At 40.5% G+C, this 26277-nt stretch overlaps 1 protein-coding gene across 5 annotated transcripts in view; it reads right to left on the bottom strand.

Annotated features, from left to right (window-relative positions):
• LOC137293495 (extracellular tyrosine-protein kinase PKDCC-like) overlaps positions 1 to 25379 on the bottom strand; it is a 50778-nt gene extending 25399 nt beyond the window's left edge. The window contains exons 1-2 of one of the 5 annotated variants that reach the window (XM_067824068.1): positions 25249 to 25379; positions 121 to 863 (exon numbers count right to left, since the gene is read on the bottom strand). In XM_067824068.1, the coding sequence (XP_067680169.1) occupies positions 121 to 744 (624 nt within the window). In that variant the 5' untranslated portion in view covers positions 745 to 863; positions 25249 to 25379. Of the gene's footprint in view, positions 1 to 120; positions 864 to 12066; positions 12198 to 13147; positions 13757 to 13836; positions 13958 to 15582; positions 15720 to 25248 lie in introns of those variants that run through there. The other 4 variants (XM_067824065.1, XM_067824069.1, XM_067824066.1 and 1 more) reach the window with 4 other exon arrangements.
• Between the last annotated feature and the right edge of the window lie 898 nt (positions 25380 to 26277).

The raw sequence follows: 26277 nt of genomic DNA, 5'->3' as shown, positions 1-26277 counted from the left end.
TATATCAATATCTCTCCTAAAGTGAGAGAAAACCCTGTATCCGACAGTTTGTAGCAAATGGATGTTGTAGTGCTCAGCCCTTCAACAATAATCACTAAGGGAGACCATAAATATACATACCTTTATGACATTATCATGCGGTATTGCTTGCAGCACAACTATTTCTTTCACTATCTTCTGTGCAGCCCTGTGGTAACATTCCTCCATTGAAACACCTTGTTGTACACACGTGTTTATATCCTGACCACCAATATATACGGTTTTCACTGCCATGGACCTTCCTCTGTACTTTCCTCTAAACACTGCTTTGGTCCAGCCGGAAGCGATAAATTCTCTTTCGGTAATATTTTCTATGTCGTTGCAGTTCAGCATGGAGTCTCCCGTAACTGGCGTTCCCTGGATTTGTGGAGTATGGGAACTTGAAAGTCCTTCTGCATATACATTTTCTCGAGTATCCTCCATTAACTTTCTCAGTCTGCTTTCGAACACAAAATACTGATTGTTGACAGTTTTGCCGTACGATCGACTGAGTAGGTCGTCTGTGAGATCTCTGACTAGTGACGAATGAGGGGACACCTCGACGACGTGTGGACTGTGGACGTTGCCACGATGTTGAACATCGTCGACGAACGTGTGGTAGCTTTGGAACATGAGTAAGTTCCCGACTAGAAAGAATATGACGCATGAAGCAGCTATATACCACACACTGTCCGTGGGTCGCCTGTACCGCCGCCTCAACCCCATCTTAAAAGCAGACGACACTTTTTCCAGCCTGCCGACGTCAAATGGGTGAGATGATTGAGACTTCTCAGTTCAAGACCTTCTCCTCCATTTGTTTATCTTGGATTAGACGTGATCCGGTCCTGAAAATGAAATAATGGCGCCAATTAGCTGAGAATACGTAGCCTTATTCAAAGATTAAGCACAAGTCTTGAATATTTTATAACGAAGGAGAAACAGAAGCACTGAGAACTCACTCGGTTTAACTAATCGTCAGTGAGCACGGTGACATGGATTGATTAGAACTCGTTTCGCCATTGTTACGACCCCTCAACAATTTGTATCGTAACAAACTGATTTAATCGGTAAAAACAGAAAAGGCGATATCAGTTGAAATAATTTCAAAACACTCCAGCTGATGTGCCGGTGCAATTTCAGCGAAATAAATCGAATTTAACATTTTCCATTATAGTAATTATCTTGCAAAATGTAACGTTTCTCTTGCAGAAACTACAAGACTTCACTTAACGACGCTACGCAACACACCTTAATTGCACCTAATTTATTACAAAGGGGAACATTAATCATCTACTGTTATTGAATTGTAAATAATAACTCGATCTTAACGACTTAATAAACACCAGGAAGCCATTTATTCGATCTTGGAACATTTGTTAAACATTAATTGCGTACTTAAAACAAATCTCTGTCTACAACACTAATGCACATCATGAAGTGGGGTATCACACCAGCAACATGCAAATACCTTGTTTATTTGCATAAATTATTCATTTGCAATGACAAAAGTTCCAGAACTTAGAATCTGAAGAGAACTATATCAGCAATCTATAGGATGCAAAGGTTAGTGAAGAAATAGTCAATGGGGTCTTATGCTGTGAAATTGTACGTAATGGGAATAATTATCGTTTGGCGCTATATATACTGAGGGGTAACAATTTCACATGTAAGCATTGTTCTTTAGTACGCAATGCTCTTCTTCTTGGTCTGACATGCATTAAGCCATCGCCTGACTAACATCACAGCTACCAGCATATCGATGGTTGAATTTGGTATGAAACATGTCCAGTTACACTTTCATTTTCCGGCAATCATGTAGACTGTCCTGGACTCTGGAACTAGTACAATATGGTAAACACATTTTAGGATCAAGTTGCCATGATCCGATGTTGTTCATTAGGAGACAGTCAGCTAAATCAATACTATGTAGGTAGTAATATTAAATTTCAGCCAGGCACATGAAATATGCAGTTTCTAGTGCGTGAGTGGTACCGAGTCAAACTCAGGAGCCTGAATAATATAATAACTTGACAGAAGGGCGTTGGTATTGTGTTGAGATGTGGATACTTTATGTTAAATTGTAGTAGATGGTATCTGATCCCAACACATGAGACAGGATATACTGTCAGCAGCTACACATTATCTACATTACTATATCACATTGTCAAACACGCCCGTGCGTATTCTAGGTCAAGCAGGACAACAAAGACTAGTACTATATGTACATAGAACATCATATTTCTCGGTAATAGTTTAGCATATCTGCACTTGGGGAAACAATACACACACAAATTAAGTCAACATAATGAACATATAATAACATGCATATATTTCAATGTGTAACTACGAGTATGGTAAAGTACAGTTTTAACAGTTACCCCTCAGCAAACGCAGATAGAATCCTCGTCAAATACAGTAACACTGACTACATACGTACTTTATATAAACGTTATTCTTAAATCCAGATTTGCCGTTTAGCCAAGATAATCCAAATCCACTATATAGAAGTCAAACGCTAAGTGTCAACACCAGCTCGGCTCTGTCAAGGCGGTGCTCCTCCCATAACTATCACGGGGTGGGAACTGAGTTCCTTCCCACCGGTCTTCTTGCCTGTCCACGGCAATTAAAACTGGCACACATTGAGACCGCTACAGATGGTACACGCGATACGGCCTAGATACACAATGGGCAGGTGAAACAATAGAGGCCAACACGACCGGGTCCCATGGTAAACAATTCCTGCTTAAAGGACGTATTCCCCAAAACAACAAGTGAAGCGAATGCGCCATGCGTTATCTACACGTACATACACATGACGCTGATGGTGTACCGGTGAACAACGCTGTTTCAACAACGTTGTATGCTAATGATGACAGTTGTGTGGACAATCTGTCCAGCCGATCAGCATGACGTAATCCACTTGCAGGAGACTGTGATCTGGTCGCTGTATGGCCACCACATCGTCATGACTCTGGACAAAAGAACTCCAGCAGGGAGGCTGAACACCCATTAGGAAAGACTTGTCCGCTAAATCCACGTCCATCAATAGACTACAAGTCCTTGTGAAAAGCGAATAAGGTGGCGACAAAAATCCCTTTGAAAAGGCACAGGTGAGGCTGAGTTATGCGCGAGTGACAGGCGGCTAAGCCTGTTGAGGGTCGCGGACGCCTGGGTAGACCCGGGTAGAGGTGTTGATCTTTGAGCGTCGTGGGTCGGGATGTTTGTGTACGGCGCTGTGTTTGCTCTTCCTCGCTGCTTGGAATTCAGTCATTTGTCAATGAACTGTCAGTCGTGGTCGCAGAGCCCGGGAAAACATTTGAATGAACACAGCAAAAACGTCCTTCAACAAAGAGTTAATATGTTCGTGGGAGAATCCTTCCGCTAAACCCGTTACGTGAAAGAACATACATTAGGTTAGACAAGCATCGTTGTACAGTGATGCAGGTGGCGCTGAAATCAACGTTTAACTACATTTGCTTTCGAGAACTACGAACCTCGCCAGTCAAAGAATTACAAACCTCAAAACTAATAATCATTGTGATCTTCTATGTTACAAAAATGTTAAATATGTATAACAAAATATAACGATCAATAGACGTTATACAGCTATTCGTATTAGCCACAGAAACTAAATATCTACATGACGGAAACGTACATAACCTCGCACAAGCCACATACACATAACACGAAACATGCTGAGGCATATGAGATTTGAAATGGTTCTTGCACAAACGTGACGAACGTGAACTGCGACGAACAACCTCCATATCTATTCGGGAGTCACTAACGAGCGTGTCTTAAACATAACATAACCTAGGAACAGGCAATACAAGAATAAGCCGGTGTGATTATTGAGCTGAATCAATACGTTTGGTTTGGTTTAATTCAGGTAATGCAACATGAGCTTCAACTTGTTATGAAGACCTCAAATCTTGTAACCCATGTCGAGGTCTGCTGCCACGTTCCTGGCGGAATCTTGACTTTGCACACTAAAACCTGATTGAAACTGCGAAATCAGAATTTCGGTCATAATCTGAATCTGAAGAAATTATTATGGGCCCTTTTCCCAGCCCTTCCTTAGTGTGCAACTAAGAAGATATGGCGATACCATAAAGTTTGTCAAGTTTTCAACTGACACAACAGCTCGATGGAAACCAGGTGTATACCAGGCTCATATCCTTGTTCAGTCACCCACTGCTGCTGTGGAAAGGTTGGACTAGTTTTGTAACCTAGCATGACTGTCGACTGAAACTATCAACGTCTTACCTTGTGTTATCATCATTGGGGTAACTTTGAGCTCAACATTACTTTTTCAGCCGTCGAGTACATGTTCGCACGTTATCATTCACATTGGTAGTTACATTACTGGCAGTAATAGTTTTCTTAGGATAATCAGTGTATGTGCTTATGCCCTGTCTTCTCTATATTTGCACCATTGAGCTGACGTTTTCTGAAAGAATTTTGCTTGAAATGATATACAAAATAACTTCAGTTTGTACCTGTTCGTGTGCTAATGTTGAAAGCAAATGCAAGAACTTAATCTATGTCTGTTTAACAACAGGCGAGATATAACACCTGTTTAATGCATTATACATTGTGACCCGTGAAGGTCCCGGGGTAGAATAGGCCTTCAGCAACCCATTCTTGCCATAAAAGGCGACTCAGCTTGTCGTAAGAGGCGACTAACGGGATCGGGTGGTCAGGCTCGCTGACTTGATTGACACATGTCATGGGTTCCCAGTTGCGTAGATCGATGCTCATGTTGTTGATCACTGGATTGTCTGGTCCAGACTCGATTATTTACAGACCGCCGCCATATAGCTGGAATATTGCTGAGTGCGGCGTAAAACTAAACTCACTCACTCACTCATTATACATTGTACCATAGTCTCTGAAAAGAACATATTTTACAGGAAAAAATGTTCCCGAAATTATAATAAATATTAAATGAAAAGGAGGCTAGAGTGTTCCTTCGTTTTTCGGAAGCTGTGGTAATCCAGATTTGATACATATTCTAGACTTGCATAGGCTTCTTTGGATATACTTGTTTCAGTGTCAGTATGAGATCATGTATGCACGATGTTGGCAGTGAGCCTTACACAGAAAAAGAATTATAACTTCGCAAGTTGAAATAGATACATTCGGTTATCATGGAGTATGGTGACACCTTGTAGATTTAGAATTTGTTTTTGCATAATGCACGCAGACCATTAAAATTTGTTGGACAATGATGGTTTATATTGTGGGGTGTACGCAAAAACCACCACTCATTTGGAGACACAAAAAACCAAAGTTACGTTTGTAGTTGCACTCTTCACATCTGCCTACCAATGTTTTCTTGTTGAGTCAATTTGCGTTAGATAAGCAATTACACGAACGCCTCCAAAGATAAAATTAAGGTTGAGTCGCTGATGCTAGGGTCTTGACAATACCTCGCACCGATGGATATGCATGTTTTCATTAAATCCCACACATAACTTACATATTTGTTTCGTTTCTTGCTGACTGGGTTCCGTCCTATTGTGCAACTTAGAACGATAATATGTCCAGGATTTTGAGACCAACTCATTCAGCTGAATATATAAATATCAGTCAGTATTATTTGATACATCTAATCACTTGTACATTCCAACACTATGCTCCTTCTATTTCTTGCAAACACATTGTGCAGCATGCTCTGTCGTACAACGTGCTCTGACAAACGGAAATCGTGGAAATTTCAAAACGAGGCTCGGCCACTAGAAAGAGGTCTGGCCCCGATTTCACGAAACAAACTTAAGTCTAAGTTTTGACTTAAGTTTCAGTTTTTACTCAAATTTGAGTAAACACAGGTAAATTCATTTGACAGAATGAACTCAAATCAATATTAAACTCAAACACAATAGACACAGTTTGGTGGATAGGTTAATTAAATTTGTATGGGCTTTTTATTTTACAGTTGGGTTACAATTCAGCTGTTTTATTTTGTCAAGCTCAGTTTGAAATTTGAGTAAACACTTAAGTTTGTTTCGAGAAATGGGGCCCTTATACGGACTTGATATTATATCAATCGCGTTGTACGTGACAAAAGTACACTTAGTAAGCGCAAAAAAACATAACAGATGTAAACAGTGAGCCAGATGAATTATGAGTCATTCTACGGCATCCTCAGACGTTCAGTCTGTGACGTATTAGTCAACGTCATGCTGCCTAGACCTCAACATAAAGTATGAAAATACAATTTATTTCAACTTCAAAATTAACTTAATTTTGAATACCATTTTCTTATGAAACAAGGAAAAAATCGGATCGGCTGAAAAGTAGATCATTGTCAAGATCGGTTAATGAGACTCATATTTCGGTTTGTAACGTTGATTTGAGACGGGTTTACTGTCATAGCCAAGGGCCTAAAACCGACCTCTTAAATACCTGACAACCTTCAACCTTACGTAGATATCCTTCGTATGACATGGCAGATATCTGTGGAGGTGTAGGTCATTGTGGGACGCCTCCCGCCAAGACAAGACTAAACCATTTACCTGATCTACTTGTACTGTTGAGTTTATTGATCCACAATAACACTAACGTGTCAAGACTCAAGCACCTGACCTATTTTAATGTCCTCCTCGATAATGGCCCTAACACGAACAAGCTTATCACCTGGATACTGGGAACATCTAAAGTCTGTGAAGAGTATACGTATCCTCTTTCTCGAAAATAATTCTAACCCAAAATGCAAGATATACTCATGGTGAAAAGATATGGTATTTGTATAAAGAAAGGCATATGCAAAGACTAGTCTCTTCTAGCGGTTGTGGAACTGGCTGCTAACGCCAAAGATCTGGGCTTGAATCAAAGCATAGATACAATGACATGCATGAACAACGTTGCATAAAGCTGCGGGGATACGTCACATCACTCAACAAATTTCACCCCGTCAGTCTGTTCCTATTACCTTGTCAATGTACGTCACATTATTACACTGCCAATTGTGCCCCATCAATGTAAAATTGCATCGGCTGAGACACCTATATCACTATAACATGAAAAATGCATCATGATTTAAAATGCCACCTCACAAACGATGACATAGAGGTGATAATGAGAAATCGATCTTCAGCTGAAACCAGGGTATTAGCTCACCTAAAAATGTCACGATGAGCTTTTGGAATTCGTTACGTTTGGTATCTCCAGATTCGGTGTATATACATATTGAAAGAAGTCATGTCATGGACACCGAGACTTAACCAAAGAGGCATGATAAATGTATTAGTAAATACTATCGAATGGTAGTCTGCAGTTAACGGCTTGTTTAAATGCAAATTTATGCAGTCTTGCTTTATCCACGTTTACAAAAGGGATAAACGTCCATTTACCCGAGTGTCAGTTTCCGCGGTCGGAATAATATTGCTATTATATCACCGCCAGTAAAGTGTGCATATCTGTCTCTCTCAAATCGCAGTATGAGCTTCTGGGCTTATTGCATGGGATCTATTGTATTACAAATCGGAGTGTCGTGGAATCTTATTGCCATGGCTTCAGTTACATCCGTGTAACCACACCTATGACCCTAGTTCTATCTTTGTGGCAGAAAGGTGCCCTCGTTTGTGAGTCTTCCAACTGTCGTCTCCTTCCCCACTCAGGTGTCGTCTACACAGTTGGAGGCCCACGACGTGAAAATCGACTTCATTGTCCAAATAAGTAAATTGAAACTCTGAGAAAAGCTATAAATTGGGCATTAATCGCTCTTATTATAGTTTATGACACAACGGAAGGCGTGTGTGTGAAGGAATTGAAGTATTATGTTCTAAAGCTCAAATCCCAACCAAATAACTGTGTGACCGCTGCCCCTCTGCCACAAAAATTGGATTAGATAGCGCTGACAACGTAAAAAGGAGCTGCACTTGCTCTCACATCATGTGATAAAACTCAACTGGAATTGGCAGAATTAGAGTCTGTTCATCAGCATCTTAGGGATTTATGATTCTCTCTGCTGATTTTAATTATCAAAGAAAGACGAACGAAACTTCATTGAACGCTAATGGTTTACAAATTTCGGAGTTTATTTGCAGAGCGTTAAACCTACAATATGGAGGAATGTCTTACATAATCTACCACAAAGATCCTAATGGGTTATCGGTGCATTGAGGCAACACTTTGCCAGGATCTATTCAGTGTACACATACTTCTAAAGCTTATATCAACATAACTATAATATAATCTCTCATCTCTATGGCACAAAGCTGAAATACAATGTCGGACTTTGGCTGCCCTGGGGTCATTATACAGTGTTTGGCCACTTCAGGGAAAGAAAACTGATTTGTAGTGATAAAATGTAACTAGAATACGGACTATTAAGAAGGATGTCCCTACAACCATTGTGTTATATGACAACTGGTCAGTCTTGCGTCACCTATGAAGGCCCCAGGATTGGTTCAAATGCCAGGGACTCTATATATGGTAGTCCGTTAGGCATGCGACGTCGTAATGCGGAGCTGACGTCCTGATTATAGAATATTTACAGACGTAAATCTCTTGTCACATCATCCAACTACTTTACATATCAGTCTGGGATATCGGGGAGACTGGCAGCGTGCGAGACCTGCGAGGCGAGCGTTAATTGACACGCACTTCATTACGACTCGCGACGTGTATGTTACGCATCATCTCAACGGATCATCATATTTCTGTCATGTTAAACATGAAGTTACAGATTTTTATGAGGACGGTGTTGGATAAGAAGCGTGCTAACACTGGAGACACCATATACTTCATTCCAGCATTACCCTTCATCTGAATTCATATGTAAAAGTAATAATGTTTCAATAACTGAAATATCAAGCTCTCAAAGTTCAAAGTTCAAAGGTCATCCCTGACCATTGGCTTACGTAACTTCGCCTGATCATTGGTACCAAAAACACCTTCCTTTCCACAACACACTAAATATCTCAGTCTATTGCGCTTTTAGGGTGAAAAATAACGGTGCATCAAGAATTCACTGAATCTAAATAAACCGTTAGAACACTTCCCATAGGTACCACGTGCGATGTTGTTGAAGTTCCATTCACCTAATTCTTTACTTAATCTCCCGGCATATACCAGTATAAATGAGTGCATGTCAACCCTACCTGTAACTGACGTGTCAGCACGCGAAGCACGTGAATTCCATAGCAACCAAACCGAACTAAACAAATAATTTGTCACACTCCTGGCTCCAGGTTCCGATGCCACCATTGAGCCTCTCTGTGCCAGGATGCTCCCGGCTAGGGATACAACTAACCAAACTGGTGAGGTAACTGATTGCGCAAGGCTCTGGCCATGGCGCACAAAGCATTGTTAATGGAGTTGAGCAAAGCCGCGCAGAGCAACAGAAGTGACAGCCAAATGCATTAGGAAAATGAAACCTTGGCCGATGCGAAGTCACGCGCGGGCGATATTTTACATCTTGTTTGGAGTGCCATACATATTCATTTTAAACCGGAATAGCACATGCCACATGCATATTTTGAAACTATATCATCCGCGTTTGGTTCTCAGTTCCATGCACAAAGTGCAGCCTAATTTTGAACGGATGCCTCACTGGGATATCATTACAACGCATGGAAACTCGTAGCCATTATCACGGTGTTTGCAAATGGTTGAGTGAGAAAGACAACAAAGTAGTTTGGTTTGTGATGTCACGACGTTATCGAATAGCCGTTGTCTTATTCGGGATTATTGTTTGTTCAAAATACGTTACTCGACCCAGCAATAATGTGCACACGACAAGAAAATCATAGTTACCAATGTGCACGTCTTTGAGATGTTATTAACTGAGGTAGATATCAATAGGAAACGTGTCTGAATCAAACATTGACATTGCATATTATTTCACGGATGACGTATTTTCAACGAAGAACATCAAATATTCTATCAATGAGCATATTATAAAGCCCAGTAGGGTAAAACAGCGTGGTATAGACAGAAAGATGAATCATATTTCATGCTACAACATCCAAATTGCGTTCTTCTATTAAATAAGTAATGCAGGTTACAAGGGGTTACAACATGAGAAAGTAACCTATTTATGTGTATACTGTTATTGCCAGCCACGTCTGAAACAAAGGGCCAAATCAATGTAGAGCGAGCTCGATAGCAAAATGAAGCTTACCTGCCTACGGCATCCCCAAATGTAATTACAAACCGACAGACGAGCTCAACGATAACTAATTTTCCTCTCACGGTTAATACTATTTACTAGAAAATGGCGGCAGCGTTCATCGATTGAGATAGTAGTCACGTTGGTACGAACGCGTTTAGCTATTTTGGTGGGAGTAATTATACTGTTAGGACTAAATGTTGCATAATTGAAGGTTAGTTTTACTTCAAATTGGCATAGGGCATTTGTGTACAAGATGCTCACAGTTAACGATTACAAGTGCATAAACGCAATTGTTTACTATCGATGTGCTGGAATTGTAGACTTCACAAAAATCATACATGTACGCACAAATTATTTATCTAATTTAGCATTGCTATGAAATACTCATGGCACATGGGTGGAAACGTTGTCAGCTGAGCCCTAACTAGATGACAATAGTGAGAAAATGAGACGTTTTACCGGGCTGGATTCTTAACCCTTTGCAGAAAATCAGTTGATTTAAAGTATATATAGAAGCGCAAAAAATGAACCAAGGAACTCTTTTTTGAAAGAAAAGAAACACGTTCAGTAAACATCAGGATGACAAATATTTATGTTTTTGTGAACTCTCCAATCGAACACCGCATTATTTACAGCGGGTGTGAGCAAATATTATCCAAATCATGAAGCATCACATTTGCTATAGTTTTTGCTTTTGGTTTGCACAGCTTAGTTTATCATATCAAAATACTTGCACTGAAATTTGGACTCTTTTATCAGAAAGAAACCTGTTTGCATACATTTAGATTATGACACTCGACTCTGTTGAATATGCTATCTTTCTATTTCAAACTCTAATAAAACGCAAGTGGACATGTTTACATTGCAATTGACGATTTATTTGCAATCTGTATTCGTCAACAGCAAATCTGAACGGAGTGGTAGGATATCATGTAGACCCCATGGGTTTCATTCCCTGTTGTGTCCACTCTTGGTGTTAACGCTGGTTTCTAAAAGCTAAGTGAAACCGTTCATTCAGCTGATACAAACTGTTTGAGATAGCAAATGATGCAGTACAAATAGCATTACATATATGTACATCCTTGACTGAAATTAATCACAACTTGTGCAGGCGCTACTACAAAATTAGATCCCTTCTGAACGATTGCTTAATTAATTAACTGTTGGTCATCGACATATATACGGAAAGCCCCAATCTATTGTGTATCATTAACTAATAATACATTAAATAGTTTGCCATTACTTGGACTCTTGCGGACATATGCTACGGTACAACATATCTTCATAAACAAACGCGAGTGCAATCGGTATTCGTATTAGAACATCAGATGTAGATCTTTCTAAGTCCAAATTACTGTAACACTACCAAACCGATTAAGTATAACTTATATCACATAACGTCTGCTAACGAGATTGTGCCAGTCTGCGTTACAATGTCATATTTGTTAATAAAGCTTGTATATACAGTTGAACACAGCGGTCAAAATCCTACATGGAAAAATCAAAAGGGAGAGTTGACTTAAAATAACAGGTAGTACCACCGTCCACCGGGTTTCATTAATGCCGCTACAGAATACCTGTCTGTTTGGCCTAAAGCACAGAACACTCTTTCTGGGATTTCCCAGGTGGAGAGATGCCGATTTCTCCTTGTGAGACTGGAAACAATTTCCTTCCAAGGATCAAGGTTTTATCTTCTGTCGATCAAATAAAATGAAACAATTCTATCAAGTAGGCATCACAACTAAGCTTGGTCTAGTAATAAAGCCATTAGGCCCCGCTCTTGGATGGCTTTGAATATACCAGCTAATTTCCATTTTCACGACACCACACCATCGCCAACACAACACAGAAGGTGCTACACACAAGACCAATGACATTAAGGACTAGCGAAAATAGGTTTCACAAAGCGAGGACATGCGACGATTTACCAGTTTTGAAGGAACATCTTGGTGGGCAATCCTCATACAGTCTCCTGAGACCTCATGTCAGGGAGAAAGACTGAATCTGCCCACAACTATGCTTTATGGCGATTTCATGCTCGTCTCCGGCCTGCCATCTCCTGTTGTGAGCCATCAATTTCACATCACAAAATGTTTATGCTGAATTATCTATCGATCGCGTTTGAGCCTGGAGCCTGCGAGTAATGAAGAGAGAGAGAGAATGCTGTCGACTGACGGAGGAGAGAGCGACCAGTACCGAAAGAGGAGGCCGTCACGACTTCTACAGAGATCGGAGAAGATGCGCTCACTATGTCTTCTACACGTTGTAATCTGTGGAGGCATGTGAATATAGTTTTCGTGGATTGTGCGCTGAGGACTGGCGCTTTTACGGAGTTAGTCCGAACATGAAATCCCCTAATACTCTAAGCTACGAGATGATTCGCGTGGCAGTTTGGTCGTAGCTAGCTCCTGTAGCCAATCTGTCCCTTTCATGTCGAGGACGGAATGCGGAGATTTTTCATTCTTTAAACGTCCTACTGGTTGAAACTGACTAGAAACCGACTAGAATAAACAGAAAAGTGGCGTTTCTCAGCCCTGCCAACAGCATATGTTCCTAATTTCCCGCGCCTGTGTCGAGAAGCAGACGACAGAACGTCAGTTGGCGCGAAGAGAGCCTATGGTTCATTACATGCGCCCACCATCGAGGTAATTGTGCCTGATAATCAAAACCAAGTTGAGAGCTCATATATCATCAAGTAAACAAGGCGCCGGGCTTGAGGGCTCACTGGCGAATCTGAAAATAGGCCACTTGCTTCAATGCGAGAGGGGCAGGAAAAATCGCCCTTTACTATCGAGAGGGTTTCCCCATGGGCATTAAACCAAGACGCGTGCTAGTTGGAGATTTCCTTCACAGAACAAACAATTTATACCCTGTGCATAACACACCGCGAAAATAATTCTAGTCTTTCATTCTCTCGTTTCACGCTCTTAAACGCACATGGTTGAATGGGAAGCAAATCAGGCGTGTGTTAGTTTACGACTGGGGAATAGAGCAACGATAACACCTTACCCTCAAGTAGTGGCTGTAGTAGACTCGGACTGCCAACCAGTGTTGTTATCCAATGATTTGATATGCTCGTAGAGCACGCAGATCCTGAACTTGGTCCTAGCGTTATGAGGCAATATATCACAGTGGGAGTATAACTCAATACTTCACATGTAAACCATCCAGTAGAGAAACAGGAAACAAACCAACAAATCACAGCATGGACAAGCAAAGGTCATATGGCAGACTATGTAAAATGATCCTCCCAAACTGGCCGCCAGCTACCTGAGTAATACAACCCTGATCGGTATTTCACTTGTTCAATTTAGTCGGAAGGTGGTTGAGTAGACCGAAGACCCGACAAAGTCACACTGGTAGCATTTCCTCTTCCAAACTGTTCCCTGGGGTAATGTCAGTCACACGAGGATGTTGAATAAAAGCGTAAAATGTGAATGGGGGATTGAAGCAGGTTTGCTAAAGATTGGTTTGTTGTCACAGGCTTTCTCCTTTCTTCGGGAGAGCTCCAATGTCTTGAGACTCCCTGAGCGTGTCTCGGTGCTAAAGTAAACTGTGGCGTGTTGGTGGAGCCTCGGCAGGCATGTGTCAACGCTACTTACCAACACCCACCCCGTTACGGCGGAGCATGTGGCTCGTATCAGACAGCGAAACAAAAACTTTGTTGACCCTAGGGTCGCAGAAAACGCGTGACAAACCTGAGTTTATCTTTCGGGACTGGGGTTCGACTCAGCCAATGGAGACGCCTGTTACACCGCCTCCCTCTGTCACCGCGGCTCTCCACATCAGCCGTCCTGCTAAATTGGTCTAAAGAAATTCGTCAACGCTTGAATTAAGTCAACAAATGCCCATGCTAAAATACACGAGGTCGGACAATCAAAAGCGGTTAGGCTGTGAATCGCGTGTCAAATTTGTGAAGCAATAAAACCTAAGGCTCACTCACCCTCCTCCTCCCTCCTGCGTCCTCGTCAAAGAGCGTGCAGACACCACTCAAACCGCACATGCATTCCTCCGTACATGACTCTCTGCATAACGAACTTTACAAAAATACAAGTCACCTCGTTTTGTGATTTTGTTTTCGTGTATTTAAGTCGTTTCTTAACAAAAACATTGCTTCATGTCCTGAGGTCAGAGTAACGAAGGAAATCACTGGACAAATACAAACTTTGGTACAAAAACGTTGACTTCAGATGAGAATAGGCATAGTACATCTGTATGAATCAACTTTCTAAGACATAGCAACCGAATGTTTATTTATCCCCATACTAATGAGGTTGTTCTGGTGTCTCTGGAGAATTTCAGGATCGACTAAAACCGCGTTTGAACGTTCATAATAATCCTCACTGCGCGTAGAATATATCAAATCCAATAAACGTCAACGCGGGTTTTTTTGCTTAGGATTAGACAGAATTTATTGAGTTTAGCAATCTAAAAATTGTCTGGGGAAATTACAGCTATACTTTCCGAAATTTGTCAGTAGCCATATGTAGGAAGAACCACAAATGATTTCCCCCATGTACGCAAGTTTGTGGTGCAACAGTAGACAACAAAGTAGAAACTGATACCAAATGTACCGTGGCAGGGTGGAGGGGGGTGGGAGGTGGGGAGATAAAAAAAACCAAATTTATCACTTTGTCACCCATTTCCCTTTTTATCCAAACGAGAGCATGGTTTGTTCAGGCCCCGATTAGTTCAGATCAATACAGCGCTAAACCCTTTCTCGGCTCACGGATAAACAAATGTCCGCACACCAAACACGCAACCCAGCAACATCGATAGAGAGAGACATCAGCTTTCTGTAAGTTGTCAACATGTGTAATGGCCGTATACATATTAGGGGCTAAGACAAAAGGTACGCTAGGCCAGAAAGCTGTACAGACATACTGATGTTGTTATAACGGGAAGGTGTAGTCAAACTGGGCAGGAAATAAGAAATCGAGATGGATAAACTTTCTAAACGGTGGATAATTGAACGTAACTTTCGCCGACTTCATTTGTTATCCATCATGACCCCTGGGATTTCATTAGTTTATTTGGCAAGTATGTGAAATTCAATACAGTAGTGTGGTTGTAAATTGATTGAAAGTAGAGTAATGGGTCACGATAATAACATGCCCTTTGCATAATCTAAATGCAGTAGTGAGCATAGAAAAGGCAGTAAAATTCAGGTCTGCAGATATGTGTAGTATAACAGTCATAGTTAATAACGAAGTAAGCAGGAATCAGATGAACACACTATTATCTTCAAGTTTGGCCTGATTGTTTGTATGGCCTGCAAACAATAATGTATACTTATATATAACAATGTATCAACTGCAGGTAGGGTACGGAAATGTCTAGTTCATACACACGACACTCACTATGTCTAAAACTAGATATATCCGTACAGAGCCCCATCTGTCTATCAAGGAACGTTTGACATGTACATAACGTAGGCTACTTACGACAGTGACACATCGAACCCCGTAGAACCGGAGCACAGAGAGGAAACCTCTTGTCGGAACACTTGACCAAGTCGTATGCAGCATGTGATAACGTTCAACTTCAAGGATTCAACTTCACATTCAGCTTAATTCGGGTCATTACTACTCACATGTACCACGTGATCATACATATACAGCCTGGGACAAGAGACAAGAGTGCGCATCCTGGAAACACTATACTGGAACTTCGTACATATTTTCAAAGGTAAATCTTCCATAATATGGGACAGTGTCATAAAAAAACAACTGTATTGTCTAATTCTATTTTTAAAAACTGATTTATTGGTTAAATAGGTGATGATTTAGTCGTGGAACACATGCTTGTTTTGTTAGTTTTTGTTGTTTTTATTACAGTGATTCTCCGGGCACGTGTCTTATATATGCTAATGGAAAAAATGATGCAAACGCAAGTGATGTTGTAGAATTATGTGAACTGCTGCGTTCAACATAAATGTCCCATGGCAACAAGACTAAGTAATCAAGAGAAATGTTAGTTTCTGGTGTGTGGGTTCTTTACGCTGTCACACAATCCCTGCGCATCTTCGGGTATGCGTGATATTTTATGCCAAACGCATGTTTCCCTCGGCGGTCCCTCCTTACTTCAACGAGCATATGTGTGTAGATTGAGCAGAACGAAATACACTCCCCCTCTCACAACGTGCGACATATAAATCAGCGGGGCATTCTTACATTCCACTAAACAGTGCGCATGCGTTAGCTTATCATTATTTCCGATCCGCGCGTCTCGAAGTGTTACCATAAATCAGTGACTATTATCGGTTTAGTTTTTATCTACAAAACTACTTGCACATGGGCATGTGAAGCACTTGGATGCCGCTGTGTCAATAAACAGATAAATGGCCTAATTGAAGATAGCACCCCGAGTACCAAGTGTCAAGTGAGCTATTTAGCTTGGCGGAGATTGGATTTGGAGCATATTACAGTTCAATTCCAATGTCCCAACAACTCCATTTCCAAATCACGTGTCGTGAGAATGGAAGGAAAACTTCACTGTATGTAACTAGCTTTAGCATTTTAGCTCTACAACTCTCCGCTGCCACATTCCTTCTAGTAAAAGTGGTACCTGGCTCACACGGATGAATTTCTGTTCCGGGTTTCTAACGTCGTCCGATGCACTGATACGAGACTGTTGTCGAAACTGGATGCATCACTTGGCGAGTGCGTGAGTGAGTTGACTGTTAAACATGAATCAGTATTAAAGTGACCCCCTGTACGATGTTAACTTGTAAAACGTGCTTTAGGGTCAATAACCGTATAACTAGCCGTACCCACGCAGCACTAAATATAAGATATGACTTTACATGGAATGATACATCTGGTGCTAGACTAACGCTTAGTCTCTGAATGTATATACTTTTGATTGTAACAAACAAAATCATTTAAATTGAAAAGGATCAGAGATTCAGCTAGAGTAACAGCTAGTCTCTGAAATAAACGTATTTTACTGAAAAAATGTTCATAGTGAAAAAATATATATAATGAAATGGAGCCCTGAGACTTTCTTCAAGGAAATCTAGACTTGCCACATTTTCTAGACTTGCGTGGGCTTTCTTGGATATATATACTTCAGGGTCTCTACATCAGAGTAAGATTCAACCTGAACCTGGGGAAATCTAGACATGGTTCACTTAGAGCTTAAGCACTGCAGGGATGGCTTGACTGTAGGGAATATAATATGGTTCAGTGATGGTTAGACAGACTAAGCTAGTGCCTACATGTTGCAGCTATTACATGTATGCATGTTATTTTATTTTTGCACCATGTGACTCGAGTCATCAAGATGTGAATTTGATTGGCTGGATAGTTTACGATGTGAATTGCGCCTGTACAAAATGGCTATGCGCATCCGTCGGAAGATGGTAATTGCTGTTACCCTACTTGGTGCCCCGCATCAAGGGGATAAAACAAGGACTGGAAGGCTCAACGTCAGTATATTGTGTCTGAGTAGGTAAGCCATGGTAACTGCGCCACGGCGTCTGAGTAGGCCGTACAACTGGCATTACGCACACGCGCTCGCGCAGACACGCACACATGGAATGCAAGGTGCTTGGAAGCAATGCTAAACCAAATTTCACATCACGTCTGCATGGCTATCGACCATACACGACGTTTCGTGTTTAAGTAGTTTCTTATTGTCCTGGATGGTTGATGTTGCAAGTTTACAGAACCCGGAACAATGTTGATGTAACAATTGGTGATATAATTATGGAGAATTCACCTTGGGCATGCATGATCTGTACTGACCACTAATTTGTTCAAGGGCAACCAGTGTTTGCTAATTTCTCAATCATTGACTAGTACGATATTTAAGAGTAGAATTAGCTCTATTCCATACTAACATTTGGAAGTGTATAAAGTCACGGGTATAAATGTAAGGGAGGTCACTTGGGTGGGGTCTGCACTGAATGATCGTCTAAGATGCCACATATTCTTTGAAATTCCTATAATTGTCTCAATAGAATTGTACATCGGAATTGTAGATTGGCTTTCTAAATCCAATAATATTCTTCATCCGATGACGCACTGACGTAAATTTACTTCAACCATCAACTCCATCTCTATTCCTGTAGGTAATCAGTCCCTGCAGTATATCATTCGGCAGTTATCGGCAATCATCGACAATTCCAAAGCGAATTGGCCTGAACTCTTCGACCGAGAGTATTTTCTAACAATCAATCGACTAATTTAGGAAATTGCGCTTCTTTATTGTCGCTAACGTTACCAAATCTCCTGAAATAATTTGCTGCTAAATGTGATTTGGACATCTTTCAAATTATCGCCTTCTAATTCACGTGTCTGAGATAAACACGGATGAAAACCCTCACCGACAGACGTTAATCAGGTCTTCGATTTCTGACTGTCCTCTTGCCGAAGGTCTAGTTGTGATTCGGAGCAGATTATTCTTAGATTGAAACATCGTATACAAGTGTAGTTGAATTCTGTACCCTTGCATACAGTAATTTAGATGTGTAGCGTCACGTGCTGCCGTGATACAATACCATTTTGAATCGATGATGAAGTTGCGAAACGATGCATTATGGAATTGCATGTGGCCAGTCCATATTTCTTTTGACGAGGAATGACTAAATGAAACAAAGAATCTGTTTGGAAGCATTGAAACTGGCGAAGGATGTCGCGATCAAGAAAATAGCAACAAAACAGCAGAGCGCATGCATGTGTACGTATGTTCGTGCTTTTGTCTGCGGGCTTTACTGGTACTGCGAGAGATACCGAGCCGCACTTTTAACAAGAATAACCACTTAAATTCAGCATGCTGAAGCGACCAATCCTTGATTTATCACCACTTCCACCAGGCAGGTCAACAAGAAGTGCCATATTTTGACGTCTATTGGTATGATGCGGCCGGCGATCGAACCACCTACCTTCCGCCGTCTGGAGAGTAAGATGGATTAAACCTAAGGCATGTTGGATAGCCTTGTAACTGAAGCGTTTGCTTGTCATGCAGAAAACACAGGTTTGAGTTCCAACACTTATGAAATGCACTCAGCCCATTTCTCGTGTAATTCGGTGCAAATGTACTGTAATGTGTCTAGAAGGGGCGTGCAATCATACTCACTCACTCATTCCATTATTACGCGAGAATAATGACCATAGGAGCACTAAAGCTTACAAATATTTCATTGGAACTATCCTCAAGTCAGACGGCTAACAATCAATAGACTGGATTCAAGTTATTTAGGGCAACCTCTGATTCCTTCCAGTTCAAACTGAAATCGACCTTATTCCACCACACGACTGCGACACTGCAAACCGGTCGTTGAAAGTATGTGTTGCTGTACATTTCCCCGTTGATATGTCGACCATTGTTCCTTGCGCTCACCCAGCATAAATCGACAGGCGGAGAGACAACGGAAGTGCGATGTGATGAGACGCCTGAATAGGGAAGGAGGGGGTGCTGGTTCTCCGTGCTTAGGAAAGTTGATGAAGAATATTTGGGTTTGCTGTCTGGCGCATTGAGAGGGAAATCGACCTGGACATTGGATCTGATACTCCTAAAGGAGGCTTGGGCGCGTTATTGACTGGATCCGATGTACTGAGTGCATGAATAGAATCTGACCGGCGAGAATAATCTGTTATGCAATCGGTGGGCAGATTAATGAGGGGATACTAAAACGACGGAAGGAGTCCTCATGCGCAGAGCTTTCTGAATTCCTTGTGGTGTTTGCCCATTGAAAGGAACCATCAAGAGAGACGAAATGGACCCGACATGCCACACGAGTGAGTGAGTGCTTTGAGTAACACCGAATAGAGCAGTATTACTCAGCGTTCCCACCAAGTCTATCACAATTTCTGAGAGTGCAATAATTATTGTAAGAGCACTCTCAACGGGAATAATATGTCCACTTGATTTGTCGCAATGGTGAGGTTATCAAGCACCTACGAGGAACAAACTGAACGGTTCCACCATGGTTAATATGATACGTCCCCATATGAATGTAACGCAGCCTTATGGTATAGGCTCTAAATCTGTTGTGATTGTTGTATTAAAGGTTCCTTCGTATTTAGGTTTAACTTACAAAGTAACAAAGACTTTGCTCTGAATGGCTGATTATGATCTTTGGGCTGTGACCGGGTTTCTGTTACAACACGGGAACGGAGATGGCCAACTCGTGTAGTATATGTTGTACTTTGCTTTGGAGAGTTGTGTCCCCTAACGCGATTTAGGTCTTGGGGTCACCTTTCCTAATCACACTGATTATGGTTCTTTGATTTTCAGAAATATATCTATGCTTACAAACTTCAACATTATTACGTGCATTATTTTGAGCGCACATCTTTAATGATAGAAATATTGTCAAGATATGTCTCAACTCTAAATCCCATTACTTGGGTATATTGTAGCCATTGAAAACACCAAATTCTCGTGAAAAGTATGGGTTAGACACTTGATATATAGGATTAGGGGAACTAGTATGGCTATTAAACTGTTGCTCAGATAGTGCCCTGACAAACTCTGGCAGGGATATCAAGAAGAAGCAATTTTACGATGCTTTGGTACAGCCATTACCAGCTCCAAATCCGCCAACTTAAGTGGCATGCTTCCCTTGAAGAGTAGACTGTTTAACATCTGAAGCGAACTAAATCATTCTTATTGTGTTCTTAAGGTCGCATAATAACAATTCCCGGTACAAGGCACTGAGAACGACCTATCGTTGCCATAATGGCAAATAAGACAATATGCAAATCTTTCTCTTAACACATATTTGAACGGGATGAGAATTATCTCAGGAAAGATGCATGCATTCGGTGGCTGAGTGACGTTGTATGCTCCCGAGTATACATTCGAATCGTGGATGGAGACCACATACTGGTATATGGTCTCCACCAAAATATATTTTTTTACCAGATACCAGATGCAGGAGCCTTGTACTCATGGAAATATATCACCTATATATGTAGTAATCAGTAAGCAATATCATCAAGGACAGTCATTAAGTAAACCTGTAGACTCAGAAGAAGAAACCAAAATTCATCTCCCTTTGGCAGGCAATTTCAGGGAAGCTTGCTGAGTCAAATGTATATTTAGGGCAAAATAAAGAACATGTTCAACACAAGGTCAATACTTTAATTAGAAAAGAGGAACATATTTGTAAAACCACACAACCAATTACACATGTACCAGATGCCATTCCAATTCAAAACAGAATCGTCATGTCATGGTCGTATAAAGTTTGTGTCTGTATGGCTGCCGTGGCCGCCTCTTGCCACGTTTCGATAAAGTTACAATTAAAGATTAATGACTTTAAAATAATAAATTAGATTTTCGTTGTATATTTCTCAGCATGAAGTCATGCCTACATAAACGGTTAATTGAAATATATTTAAATTGTTTCATTCATCAATTTATACATTCAGAAAAGAAACACCGAAGTCGGATTCGGTAATTCCATTTGCCCTGTGCTACAAATGGTTTGAGAGGATACAGTTTCGTATGTTTTGAACACGTTGACCTTTCTGACCATTCACTGTATGGGCAGTCAGGTCTTGGCCTACACGATTAATCTGGTAATCTGGTAATAGTCGACTCTAAACGTAGTCCAGCTTTATAAATATCAGTACTGATAAATATTCTGAAAACCTCATCCTAACAACATGCATGCATGTCAAGAGATCATGATATCATCGAGAAAACATACACAACCATTAAAGGACTCCCGAGAATTCTATATAAGGCCCTAAACGTTCTGTTCAAACTTTAGAAACCGAATGTCATTCAAAATTATGCCTAAAACTATATAAACTCTGCTAAAATTGCAATGATTTTACTGACATTTTAAAGGCTGGAGAAAACAGTGTTGTGTCACTTTTCCTCCAACACATAATTCCTATCACAGAGATGGGGACAGAATCATGAGCCATGTGACGGTAAGATGCACTCCCTCATTTGTATTCGCCTGACACAAGAGAATGAGAATGGTTATACACTCATGCACGACATACTCATCCCCTTTCATGAAAAATGAATCATGCATATCAACATTACTTCATGCATATTCTGAAAAGTCGAGAAGGTTTACCATCTTCCGTTATTTGGTTGTCCCCGGGATGAAATAATATTAGATTAGATTAACTGGTACTATGTATTTCAAGTTAGAAAACGCCACATCTCAGTCCCTTGTAACTGTACAATCACCACAGTTCCATTCTCACGACCGTCCCGGTCGCACTCATCACCTTTAAAACTCCAGGACTTTGACCACTAACACGCAAACAGTCAACCAATCCTTAACACTGCCAATTTCCTGCATATTCACATTTTCATTATACATAATAATATAACTTTGTTGAGGGACAACATGTACTTTAACTCAACTAAAACATATATAATCTCAACATGTTAGTGCTGTAAGATTCTAATGATGGATGAAGGAGACTAAACTAAGAAGTAAATACATTTAATCATACTTACATCATGAAATATACTAAAACGGTTTCACTAATCTGGGCACAAAAGTCTTCTTTATTATGCATATGCGCTTTACATTTAGGATTTTTAGATAAAGAAACATAAACCTTATAAAAAGTCAAACAAAAAGTATAATTCTGGCAGACACCGGGAACATGTGATGGGCCATAACAAATATAGAATCAGATTTGTACCTCTTGCAATATACACTGGAAAGAAAGGAATTATTGTATGTACAATGCTAGAATAGGATGTAACATATACTGACATATAATGCAACCAGTTATTGCCCGTTATGGTAAACATGTCATTAGAAGGGGACGTCGTTGCTGTCGTGGTCGTGTAATATGCAAAATATATATTCTGCACAGCAGTTACTGTGCGTTATTGTCATTAAAATTTCTCATGCTTATTCTTCGCCCATTTCAAGATTAAAATGACGAAGAGAATGTGTAAAATCATTAAAAACTGCACATTCCGGATTTTTGGAAATAGTCAGGTGCTTCGAATTTGGTTTGCTGTTCCCATCGGTTCGATTCGGTTCGGTTTTGATTGTTTGTTTGTTTTTGTTCTTAAATTTACAATTCACTACAATTTAGCTGCACTGAATTAAATAGTGTGTTTGTAGAAAGACACTAGTATAAGATGTACAACATAGTTGGTAAAAACTAAAAGCTGATTACTAGGGGTTATACCCTTGGAATTTTTTAAACCAGTCCGTGTCACTGTTATTGTGCGTACTGTACATGAAGGAACGTATTTCTGTTCAGACAATGATCACACATGTGGCAGTCAGCCCACGCACATTGTATATGCATGGGTTGCGTGGTATAATCAGTGTGCTTCGGGCACAATTAGAAGTTTGTCTGCTGTTTGGAAGGATGTTTACTTTTGCAGAGATGAATATATCTTTGTCTAAAACTAGCTGCAAACGATGCCAATCCTCGTACGTAGCTATTCACGTGAAGATTCCCACATTTCTGTATTTGCGGAAAGTATTAATCAACATTACCTGTAATTACACGTAATCACACTCTCGATGAAGTGATGTCAAGTCAGATGTGCATGTTTTTGTGATGATCAGTGTATTTGTATATACAAAAAAAAACGGGGAGGTGCTGTCAGGACGGTTGGAATACAGTGTGGGGATTTACTAGCACTGTATTTGCAGATAACAATGCAATACATTTGTCCATGCCCTCTGTCAAACAAAACTACATGGGCCTCAGAGCACGACTGAAGCATGGTCACCTTGAACCAAACGTGTACAAACAACATGTTCCCTATGCATGCACTGCCTGAAGGGTGCAAACACTTGGAACGTCTCTGTAACCTCCATTACCACTGATGCATATACCAAGAACTTGAATGTCAAGTCAATCGCACAATCCCGTGCCTTCGTGAAGAAGCAATAGGCCCGTCAGTCGTATTCACTCTTACATATGGCGTGTTGTTTTATGCCCCATCCAGCACCATTCAGCTATTTAAGAGCGGCGTCACATTTACACTGAGATGAGAGACCATCTTTTATATTATAGTCTGTGCTGAGAGTAACTGTGCAAAAGTGACGCTAATGTATTTAGGCTGATACAATATAGAGATCAAAGAGAGAAAATGCATATGTAATGATTACTTTCATACAAATATCATGTAACATTGATGAGAATAATTCTGAAATTCGTGTGCTATTTCATCTTAATAAGCGAATGAAACTCAACGTGGATGAAAGTTCCTAAACTCGCAAAACAAGGAAATCGTGTTTAGTCTGAAGTGCCGGTCGGTTAATAGAGAACCCAGACGAGATAAACCAAATGGATTTAAACGTCTTTAAACACCAACACGTATGTTTTGTACATGGTTTAGTGAAATTTACAGTCAAGTCACAAAATGATAAACAGCTCACACCAAATTACAAGGTTGGCATGCTTTACAGTAAACGTGGCAAATAGTATTGAGGGTAAAACCGACAGCGATAACACGTGTGGAATTTCTGTAAGTCAGTGATGTCAATATGCCTAAACGTTCACACAGTTATGTATGAGACATGAACACAGGTTATGTGGACAATCAAAAACTTTATTACTGGCTGAGTTTTCATTTATAAAGTCGTTACAAATCTATGCTACTTAGATTGTAGTTGATATTATCATATCAATGATGACATTACAAAACTTTATGTAAGCTGAAGTTGTGAGAGTCGACTATTTAAGATGGACAAGTGACTTTTAAACCAACTGGTTAACATTGCGTTCTTTTGTTTAGTGAGAAGCGCACAGACATTATCATGAAGTCAACATTCAAATACACCCATGCCAGGGTGACCGATGACTGTTTCGATATCTGGACCTACGGCTACGGAAAAAATTCATCCGTTTACATTAGAAACATTCCGCATACATTGTAAACAGGTTGCTGCTGGGTACTGTATAGTGAGACATTAATGGACTATTGAGATGAATTATTCGTTCGTCAACCATTCACAGGAATGCCACAATTTTGATAATTAATGAAAGATGAATCATTATATGTGTTCACATGCCTTGAAATATAGTAATGACACAGTCGTGCTAAGGTAAGTAAACATTATAATGTGAAATTCCTTTCATTGTGCTCTTCACCTGAAGTCTATTCCAACTCCCACAGATACGACAATATTTTCATATGACACGTTCACTCACCTGTGAAATCAAAGTAATTTTCCTCCACTTTCAAACAGAATAAACTTCAGGTAATCCGTAATTGCTAAATGTGGCTACCGAACCGAACAAACAATTCCAGTCTGCCTCACGTCTGGGCAAAAAGAAGCTTTGTGGGAGCAGACGATAGAATGCCGACTTCGATTTGTACAGGTGAATTTGATTGGCCGAGCGCCTCTCGTGCATCACGTGCTAAAGCGCGCGGCTGTCAAGAGGATTGGCAGCGAGGGTGGGATTGCAGGGTATGGGAGGGAAACTTGTCATTTATCATACTTGTTAGTTTAGAGGTAGGCAAACGATTTTATGTGGTTGCTGCCCGCCCATTTAAACGACAGTCAGTTGAGCCCGAACAGTAAACATGAAAAGATAATCCTGTGCTTAGAAAGAAGATTGACCGGGATTAAATGAAAGAAGAAAACCTCCAGCCCGCCTTGTACTATAGCTAAGTTGACACGTACGTAATCAATTTCAATATCCGACCTCGACCACCACAGTTATAACTGACAAGTCGGGATACTTAATTTTTCATGGCGCAATCAGAACATGTGCGAAGTTCCAAGGCAATTTCAAGTCAGGCTTTCCGTTTGAATTCAGGCCTTTCTGTATAGGCCGTGAACTTTTTTCGTCTAATTTCCCATTTCCTTCACAAAGTGCTTCGAAAATTTGGCCTCATTTTGTTCGCTTTTAGTTGTTAATTCAAGTTATTTGCCTATCCGTTTGAGTTATGTAACAGCATGCATAGTCACCATTACGAAAATTATCTCTTGTCTGTAAAAACATGGCGCTATGAGTCAGAACAACGTTAAAGGGAAAATCCACTTTTATCATCACGTTGAGACCCAAAGTTGTCTGGTTTTCGTCATGGTAAAACATTATGTTATTGATTTCAATACAAGATACAATGAGGACACATTTTTCAAGTTTCTGACAATTAGTCAGAGTGTTTCATTTTCCCCGTGACGTCATCCGTACATCCTGTCTAAGGCAGTATGGGAAACATGTCAAAATAAT

The sequence above is a fragment of the Haliotis asinina genome, chromosome 8 (assembly GCF_037392515.1).
Source record: "Haliotis asinina isolate JCU_RB_2024 chromosome 8, JCU_Hal_asi_v2, whole genome shotgun sequence".
Taxonomy (NCBI): Eukaryota; Metazoa; Mollusca; class Gastropoda; order Lepetellida; family Haliotidae; genus Haliotis; species Haliotis asinina.
This window is presented reverse-complemented; position numbering and strand designations above follow the sequence as displayed.